This window comes from Microtus pennsylvanicus, chromosome 1 (genome assembly GCF_037038515.1).
Source record: "Microtus pennsylvanicus isolate mMicPen1 chromosome 1, mMicPen1.hap1, whole genome shotgun sequence".
Classification (NCBI taxonomy): Eukaryota; Metazoa; Chordata; class Mammalia; order Rodentia; family Cricetidae; genus Microtus; species Microtus pennsylvanicus.
Window position 1 is genome coordinate 75,232,661 of NC_134579.1, and position 10,690 is coordinate 75,243,350.

The 10,690-nt window shown below is 35.0% G+C and overlaps 1 gene segment (V, D, J or C); it reads right to left on the bottom strand.

Annotated features, from left to right (window-relative positions):
* Positions 1-5,262: 5,262 nt before the first annotated feature.
* On the bottom strand, positions 5,263-5,772 carry LOC142844230 (immunoglobulin lambda variable 4-69-like). The segment is given in 2 exon segments: positions 5,263-5,582; positions 5,693-5,772. Coding segments are annotated over 2 exon segments (399 nt in total).
* Between the last annotated feature and the right edge of the window lie 4,918 nt (positions 5,773-10,690).

Genomic DNA, 10,690 nt, shown 5'->3' on the forward strand with positions numbered 1-10,690 from the left:
CAGTTTTGACAAGAAGAAAACAAACTACAAGTATAATGTCTTCGGTGCTCAACATTCTCTCGGGAATTGATCAATGTTGCCAGGAGCAACTGTGTCTCACATCAACAGAACCATGGGTTATTTAAATGCATTCCATATTTTATGTCTTTTTGAAGCAGTTGAAGATTATGTATCTATGCAGAATATGATCTCTATGTATCTAAAGAATCTATTAGTCTAACTGTAAGTGTGACAAATATGGATGACTACTGACCTATAATTCTTAATATTTATATAACTAAAACACTAAGACTTCATATTAGAATATTAAACAATCTTTAAACAACTGTGCAACAAATGAGGACAACGGCCTCAAAATGTAAACAATGTGTATATATATATATATATATATATATATCTTGATCAGAGGTTGAAATATATATTGCAATACTAAAATCATATCAATATACAAAATATCTTAATTATGCATACATACAATGTTAAAAAATAACTTTGCCTAAGTATACAAATGTTGTAGACAAAATAGGAACATATTCAATATAATTTTAGTTTGTATCAATATACATGAATCTAAACCAATGTAAATTGCCTATATATAATAGTTCACAAGTTTTCACTCCATTATCCACTATTATTATTAGTGTGAATAAGCTCACACTAGTGTATTATCCTATTCAGTTTCCCTTTTTTTTCCCAATAAGATTACTGAGTTTACATAACTTTCCCCAACCCCAAACCCTATAACAATTAAAATCAACCCCTAAATGATGTCCCTAAACCTAGGACAAATTTTGTTGAGACAGTGGATGTCATCTTATAGAATTTCTTCCACTGTCATGGGGGCAATGTTATTTCTATGGTATCTTGTGAAAGTAAAGTGATGGTTAAGTTCCAAGATTACCACCTGGTATAATTACAAATAGTCTCTGAGTATTCAGTAGGGTTTTCTGAGGTTCCTATTTGGAGTTTTGGCCAAAACATTGTAAAAAAAAAAAGTACACCATTTCAGCTACCCAAGTTGGAACCATCTAGAGCAGCTAGTACCCAAAACCAGGACTTATAGTAGTACTATCAGCATCATGACATCATATCAACCAGGAGGAGTTGTTGTGGGGTCCTATCATCTTATGGAAAACTTCAAAGATTACTGCAGAAAAATTCATTGTTCGTTGTGAAAAACTTAAATATTATTTATACAAACATATATTCAATGAAAGGTATGATAGAGTCAAAAATATGTATAAAGAAAAGTAAATTTTTTTTAATTCCTTTTTGCTTTCTGTCCCATACCAAAGCTCCTGATGTGAAACAGAAACTCTGAATTTTTATTTTGACAACATACTTGGATTTAGAGAAAGAGTCATTCGTTGTCCAACACCAAAGTGAACTCTATATATTCATATATGTTTCGATCACCTATCTTTATAAGTCATATTCCTTTTTCTTAAAGATCTTTATTAGATAGTTATTTTTCTCTGTCAACATTGACACATCCAGGGTCTCTTGAGTTTTGAAGATGTGTATTTTCTGTAATAACAAGAGCAGAACCCCGCCCCAAACCTATATGGTTTCCTTACCACCTGTATGGTTGTCACCTCTGTGGATGAGCTGTCATTTCTCTTGAGATTTCTATTTTTCAAACTGAATCTTTATTAATTTTTATGGTACCCATAACATTTTTTCTCCTGTTGAAACAAGAGCAAAATCCCTTCGCCAATGTAGCACATCTCCTTGCTTCCATAGTGAGGTTGACACATCCTTGAAATATACTGGCTGATTAAATTCAGAAAAGTTTTCTATTATCCAATGTCTCTCTGCTACTGTTGTTCCATTTTTGTTAGCATTAAGAAAATTCAAGTTCAATAAAGCATTATGCAATCACTTCTGAAGTTATTTTCCACCATTTTCTGTTTGTTTAACTTATCTTTTAGAGTTTGATTTGATCGTTCTATAACTCCCTGACATATAGGATTATGTGGTATACCTGTGAAATTTTTTATATTATAACAAGCAAAAACTATTTCATTTTCTAAGAGACATATGCTGGACCATTATCTGTCTTGATTTGTGCAGGTATACCCATGATGGCCATAACTTTTAATAATGGAGTGATTACTAAATCAGCCTTTTCTAAATTCAAAGCAGTTGCCTATTGAAAACCTAAATAAGTGTCAATGGTGAGGTGTACATATTTTAATTTTCCAAATTCTGCATAGTGGAACACACCCATCTGTCAGGTTTCATTCCTTTGAGTATCCTTTGTGGTACTCCCCACAGGTAGTGGTATTTGGTTATAGAAAGAACAAGTATGGTATTCCTTTATAATCTCCTTAGCATGTTGCCATGTAATAGAAAATTCTTTCGTTAAACCTTTGCTAGTGACATGATATCTCCTACAAAATTCTGAGGTCTTCAATACATTTCCAATCAATAATCAGTGAATTTCTTTATCACCTGCCTAGCAGACCTCTATGGGATTGGATAATGTTATGTGTATGTTACAGAGCCTATTCCTGATTATATATTGCCCCTGGATAAATAATAAAGTCAATTATGTATCATCTGGTATAAATTCAGCACTTTCAATATGCAAGACAACTCTTTCTGCATATTGTAAATCAGTAACTATATTAAGAGGTTCTTTAAAATCCCTTAGTACCATTAAAATAGCATATAATTCTGCCTTTTAACAGCATTATTGGGGCTCCATTCCATGTTCCTTAAATCTTTTGATTTGTAACCTGTCTTTCCTGATCTGTTTGTATAAGTATAGAATAAATGGGCTCTAGTTATTGGTGTTTCTCATAATATGTGGGAAAGGATCCAAGTAGTTCTCTTTATAAGGTTAATCCTATAAGTTTTGGGATAATTTCTATTAATCTCTCCTAAAAAATTAGCACAGGTATTTTGCCAAGGTTCAGTGTCTTCACATGTTTTTTTTTAATTTCACCAGAATTAAAAGGCACTATACTCTCTGTTCTGTCTATCCTTGCTAGTTGAGGAAGTCTCAATTTAACTCCTATAATTAATTCAGAGATTTTCCACATTAGTTCTTAAATTTTTACTTGGTTTCTGTGATACAAATATCCAATCTAAGATGCTATTTTCCTTTTGTATTGAAATTTCTGTAAGATAAAATCTGGAAGGCAATGTGACTAAATTGCAAGCAAGATTTGGATTCACCCAGTCCACAGGTACCTCCTGTAATTTTTCTTCAACAACAATTAATTCCTTTTCTGCTTCAGTTGTTAATTCTCTGGGACTATTTAAGTCTCTGTTACCATCTAAAGTTTTGTTTAAACAACTATTCAATTAGATATTATCCCAACAGCTAGTTGTATACTGGAAATGTCTCCTAACAATCTTTAAAAGTTAGTGTTTGCAATAATCTCTCCTAATTTTGCCTTTTGTGTTCTAATTTTCTGTAAACCTATTTTATAATCTAGGTAATTGACAGAATCTCTACTCTGTATTTTTTCAGGAGCAATTTGTAATCCCTATTTTGGCTAAACTTTCTTTACTTCTTGAAACATTCTTTCTAAAATATCTGCACTTGAATCAGATAGCAAAATGTCATTGATTTAATGGTAAATCATAGATTTATGAAATTTTTATATATTATTTCCAATGGCTGACTTACAAAGTATTGGCATAGGGTGGTGTTATTGAACATTCCCTGTGGAAGGATGGTCCATTGGTATTTCCTAATAGTTTGAGAATTATTATAAGTAGCCACTGTGAAGTGACATTTTTCTCTGTCCTTTTCTTGTAAAGATGAATAAAGAAATAATCTTTTAAATGAATAACTATAAAAGGCCTTTCTTTTGGTAATATATAAGGCAGAGTAATTCCAGATTGTAGAAGGCTCAAAGGTTGAATTACCTTGTTGACAGCTCTGAGATCTGTCATCATTCTCCATTTACCAGATTTCTTTTTTAAATAACAAATACAGGAGAATTCCAAGGGCTGGTAGACTCTTCAATATGGTGAGCATCTAATTGCTCCTCTACCAGCTGTTCTAAAGCCTGTTGTTTATTTTCTGTTAACAGCCATTGTTTAAACCATTTTAGAGGTAGCAACATTGATACCTCTAAAGGTTTCCTAGTTGCTTTGTGTTCTTGTATAGCCAGAATGGCTAGTGACCTTTGTGTATAGTACCTTATAGTATCCTTCCCAGTATTATGAGTTTTAGATATGGCAGGAATGTTAATCTGCATATTTCATTGCTGCAGCAGGTCACAACCCCATAAATTTACTGCAATATTAGACACATACAGCCTCAGCCTTCCTGTCTGTCCTTCTAGACCTATGCATTCAAACCATCTTATTCTTTGTTTCATTTGAGATAGGGTTCAAGTTCTTAGGAACTGAACATCTGCCTCTTGAGGAGGCCAATTTGGAAGCCACAACTCTGGAGCAAGGATACTCACATCCGCACCCATGTCTAACAAACCCACAATTACAATGCCATGTAAACGCTTTTGGTAGATGTCTGCAAGAATAAGTGTTTCCTATTTCCTATTGAAATTTTTGATTTATCCTCCATAATTATTCCATCATTCAGAACAGTATGATCTTTTACAGAAGGTTCTGGATTTTTAGATTTTCCTGGTGAGACATGTCCTCCACAGTTATTGGGAATGATTGGACCACTTTTGGCTTGTGAGCCTGCAAGAGTTCCCCCCAAAGGAGTTTCCAGATATTATCAGGTTGCCTCGTCTGCCTTTTGGTCAAAAGCCTGCCTATGCTACACCTTTTGCATATACCTGAATGCTGAGTCCTCCTATTCATGCCATTCCCAGAGAAGATGTTATTCCTAGGAAACCCTTGCATACACGCCCTTCTCAGATGTCCTATTCTTTCTTTATTCAGCTGTACATTTTTCTCTGCTCCCCTTCTCATTTGGATAGTGTGCAGATTACCATCCTGGAGAGATACTCTCTCCACTATCCTATCATAACTTTTTAACATATTTTGATTGTCAAATTCAACAGTATGTATTCTTTAAGATAATTTCTCAGTACTCTTAAACATGGATTCAATTTTGTCTGTCAAATTAATGTTATCCTTTTCAATGGTATTTTTTTTCAGGTAACTTTTGATTTTTGATGGTATTAATCCTGTCAGCTAGCTGTTCATTATTAGTCTGTAAAGACTGGTCATATCTAAAAGTGCCTCATTCTTGGCTCTGTTATCAAACCATTTTCTTAAGGAAATAATATGAAGAAAATAGTTCTTGCCCTGCTTCCTCATTTGTACTGGTCACAGTGTATACACACTGTTACCATATGTACCACAGAAATAGTCTGCTTCATCATCAGGCTGAATGTTGGAGATGCTTAAGTAGCGATGAGCTCCAGAACTGGAACCAGAGAAGCGATCAGGGATCCCATCTGCCTTGCCATGGTTTCCATTACTGTTAACATACATCAGATACTTAGGAGCCTTGTCTGGCTGCTGCTGGTACCATCTAATGGTGTAGGAGCTGTAGTCACTACTCAAGGTGCAGGTGAGTTTGACTGAGGCTCCCAGGGAGGCTGAGGCTGTGGGTGACTGAGTCAGCACAGGTTGGGAGAAAGACCCTGTAAAAGAGAAACACATTATCTCCTGGGGTGAGAGAAGAGGGGAGAATATACCTTGTTGTCAGTTGGTTTCCCTGAACTGGCCTCGGCGTCTAGATGTCTCTTCTCACCTGTACAGTGAAGGAGGAAGAAGAAGAGAGGAATCCAGGCCATGGTGCAGACACGACTGAGCTCTGCTGAGACAGACATGGTGTGGTCTCTCTTATCCTTCAACATTTTTCAGAGATCTGAGAGGGCCCATCTTGCAAATATGCAAATTTTCATGCTCAAGAAAATTCTTTCTTAGGTATTTGTGCCATCAAAAGTCTGGGTGTCACTTCCTTGCTGATGTTGCCCAAGAGATCACAGTACCCCCATTGCTGGGCCTATTAGATCATGAACAGTCACAAAGAGAGAATGTTCTTATCTCAGCTAGATTCTCCAGATCCTTCAGTGAAACCTGTGGAACCCACTGTTCAGGTTTAGGTCTGTCATGTTTGTCACCACTATACTTCCTTAAGGCTTTGACTACTAAGCACTTTCTGATCAAGTTCAGGAGTTACCTTCTCTGAGGCAGACTTTTACATCTTCTCTTTTGTTTTCTCTCCAGTGGAAACACTATGTATATCAGTGTTCATACACTATGGGTTATGACTACCACAGGACAGAGGACAGATATCAGATAATCTGTTGATTAAATATTACATTATTATATTTAATAGTAGAAAAATTACACTTATGAGATAGCCATGAATAATTTTCTGTTTGGGTGACAACACAAAGAAGAAACTAGATTAAGGCCTCAAAGTGCTAGAAAATTCGAGAACCAAAGTTGTAAACATTAATTTATAAGGATCTCTTTATTCACGGGCCTTTCCTACTTATGATGAGGGCAGAGAAATTTACTCCATGAGCCCTTGTTCAGAATGCTCAAGAATCCAGACTTAATCTCTCTGCTTGGATCCTTAGCAGACTAACCCATAGAAACACACTGATGAATATTAGTATTTAGGATGAGAAATAATATACAGCATGACTCTTTTGATGCATTATAAATTAAAAAATTAACATTACATGAAAATACAAACCAAAATATAAAGAAAAATTCGGGGAAAGAACAAAGTGGGCCCGTGTTTGTCCTTAAAAAAGCATTAGAGAGTATTGATAAAGAATGATGGTTTCTAAAGCACAAATGCTACTAATTTACTAATATCACACCTACTACTTATCTAATATCACAATACTATATTTAACTGGCAGGGCTTTAGGAGCATGGATGATTAGAAAAGGGAGTTGCTCTAAATTGAGGAAAGAATTAATGAATCACGATAGAAGAAATAACAGACGCGGTTAGGGAAAAGCAAGAGGAATGTCAGGAACATGTGGGTTTGTTCAGGTATGATTTAACTCATACATGGTTAACGTGACTATATTACCTTAGTTGTCTCTGTCCAACACATATCCACCAGGCTCAGGGAATCAGGGAATACGGAGGAGAAGAGGTGGGTACATAGAGCTTAAGATGCAGATATGATGGATGACTCCAAGGAAACAGCATCTTCCACACACAACAGGGCTGATTCACATGTGAAGTCATAGAAACCATGAAAACAAGCATGTAAGCCCTGCACAGGTTCAAATCAGAGAAAATGCCAGAACCAAAAAACAGAAGTAAACAAATAGTCATAACCTTAGCTGGAATTTATTTGTAACCTATAACTTGGAAAAGGGAAAATCAGTTATCTCCAATGAACTGTCATTTACATATCAAATACACTCCAGGGCAGGCTTCAAAGTCAGAGGTAGTTAGTCAATAGTAAAGGGACTCTATGGTGTGTGTGTGTGTGTGTGTGTGTGTGTATACGGTTTTTATTTTGTTTTATTTTGTCTGATTGATTTTCCCATTTTACTTCGTCCATTCTTTTTGTTTGATGTTTCCTATGTTGTTGTTGCTTTGTTGTTTTTTTTTTGGTGATTTTTCTGTTTTGTTTTGTTTCGTACTGTTTTACTTGAAAGGAAGTTAGATGGGAGAGAGCTGGAAGGAACTAGGAAGAATTGGGTGAAGGGAAACAATATGATCAAAATATATTGTTTGAAAAAATTAAAAAGTTAAATAATCTGAAGAAAATATTACTAACCAAAACAATAGGAAGAAAGAAATATAAAAAGAAAGACAGTGAGATAGAAAGAATGAAAGGAGGAAGTGAGGGAGGAAAGGAGAGAAGGAGGGAAAAAGGGAGAAAGGAAGGAAACAAAAGAATGAAGCTAGGGTTCTGTTATCTCTGGTTGAATACATGTACAGAATTATGTACATTGTATCCTATGTAGAACTTTTGAAAGAGCAGGATGCTTGAGTATGTGAGACCACATCTCAAGCCTCACAATGGGACCTGATTCCTAGAATTACCATTGTGAAAGGAATGAGTCACCTTACAAAAGTTGTTGTATAGGTGTGGTCTTTACACACACACACAGACACACACATACACACATAAAATAATTAAATAAATATGTAGCGGAGTAAATAATTTTTAAACCTTTTGATGCTTTCATGACAATTTGCTACTCTTTTCTGCCTGCCTGTGGTTTTGATTTTATATTAGGCACTTCTTTGGTATCACTGACATTCAAATATTGATGTGAGTTACTTGGGAAGGAAGACTCCACAAGTGAAAGATTCTAGACCACAATTCACACCCGCAGATACAGGATCCATGTGCATCTTGAGTTTTAGAAAGTACTGACTAACACAGGCAACAAACTATTGGTTCAGGTTAAAAACTTTTCCTTTTTCTTCTATGTTTTATTTCTTGCCATCATGTATAACAAAAGAATTTTCTGACTTGAAGCCTGTATTTTATATGACAGGATTAGCTCTCTTAAGGTTTCCCCCTGAAAATGACAAGCATGTCCTTCAGTGTCATGTAGTTCACAAAGTGTTCAAAATTGAGTTTCTAATAACAAGGTAATGCTTGTGTGATCTCACCCTCACAGATGGATGCCATTGAATAAAAGGCATCTTCTAGAAGCTGCTCTACTGTGTCTTTATCACAGTACTAAAGTATTGAAAGAGGAGACATGTATTTATGATTTAAGACTGAAAATTGTTTAACATTGGGGTTTAGTTGCAATCATAAATCAAGAAATATGAGTCAATTTGGCCATATCTTTAGGGGAAAATGGGAGTGAAGATTAAAGAAATGTACACAAATTCAGAAATACTTTACAAATTATTGTCTTGCTTGTTATTTCCTTGAGATGGCAGCAACATCATACCAACATATAAAGAAAGGGTTAATATAAGTGACTTGTATTATCACATACTGATTTCTGGAGGAGAGATGTGCAAATGAACAAAGTGAGCTTAGCACACTATGGCACCTCGTCCTTCCTTTCTTGTCCCTGTTGTTTGTGAACAATCTTAGGTTATCATTGGTCAACAGCTACAAATCTTTATATGCACATCCATATTCATGTCAATCCAACACTACCTCCATATGTTCTCAGAGCCATCCTATGAAGACCTAGGGGATTCACTATGCTTCTACATGAGCTCTTCTGACTTAACAACTCTGCAATAGTACTCACAATCTTAGAATGTGATTATTCGCAGTGGTAACTGATTTATCACACCATCATTTCATTCCTAAGAGGAAATGTGTTAACCTAATGTCAGAAAAGGAATTATTGTGTGTGTGTGTGTGTATATATATATATATATATATATAATATATATAATTATATATTATGTAACATAATATATATTAATTGTACATGTACTATATGGTATATTGATAATATAATATATTAGTTATATATAAAACAACATATTAATACAATAATTATATTATACAATATGTCGATTATTTTTTCCTTTTTATTTATTTTTATTGAGCTCTACATTTTTCTGCTTCCCTCCAAGGCTCTCCCTTTCCCTATCAATCCTTGCCCAAGGTCCTCACACTCCCAATTCACTCAGAAAATCTTGTCTTTTTCTACTTTCTACTTACTTCCCATGTAGATTAGATCTATGTAAGTCTCTTTTGGTGTCCTGATTGTTGTCTACGTTCACTGGTATTGTGGTTTGTAGGCTGCTTTTCTTTGCTTTATATTTAAAAACCATCTATGAGTGAGTACATGTAATAATTCTCTTTCTGTGTTTGTTTTATATCACTCAAAATAATGTTATCTAGCTCCATCCATTTTCTTGCAAAATTCAAGATGTCGTTATTTTTTTCTGCTTTGTAGTACTCCATTGTGTTTTCCTTATCCATTCTTCGGTTGAGGGGCATTTAGGTTGTTTTAAGGTGCTACTATGACAAACAAAGCTGCTATGAACATAGTTGAGCACATATCCTTGTGACACTAATATGTCAATTATAAAAGTATATGTTATTTACATATGATATATGTTACTATAATGTCAGTACATAGTAAAATTACAATATAAAATTTCATAGCTTTTAGAAACTATACAATGAATTTTATTTTTTCAAATGAAAGATAATATAGCAATAGTTATAAAATATGAATGGACTGTAATTCCACTTTGATCTATTTACAGAAAGAACATTCCAGAGAATGCTTCATGCTGGAGACCTATGGACTCATACAAGCAAACACATCTATGGGAGGGTTAAAATATTTTACTTCTTGTTTTATGATTTTATTGTCTATCACAACAGTTGACAAATATCTCCACTTTTTTTCCTAGTTAGAAATCAAATGAAGGAAGATACTTCCCTTCACCTTCCTGTCTGTGGAGACATAATATATTGATGGCAACAGTGCCTGGTCATGGAATCCCACTATCACAGGACAGGGCTTATACTCAGGCTCAGGCAAATGTGCATTTGTCTTGCTTCTCCATCTATTCCTCACTGTGCTGAGCACCACTGTCGTGCAGTAGCCTTCAGCACTGACTTCAGACTTGTAATCCGAAAGCCCAGAACAAGATTCTATTTAATGTAAAAGTGACAGGAGAGTGTGAGCACCTGTTAATTATTAGGTGAATCAGAGCCTAGAGGCTTGGCCAGGTTACATCTGGAACCAGTGTGGAAACAGACAAACAGTAACTGCTAGAAACCCTCATTCCTCAGTATCAGTACAGCTAGTGGAGGAGACTCTGA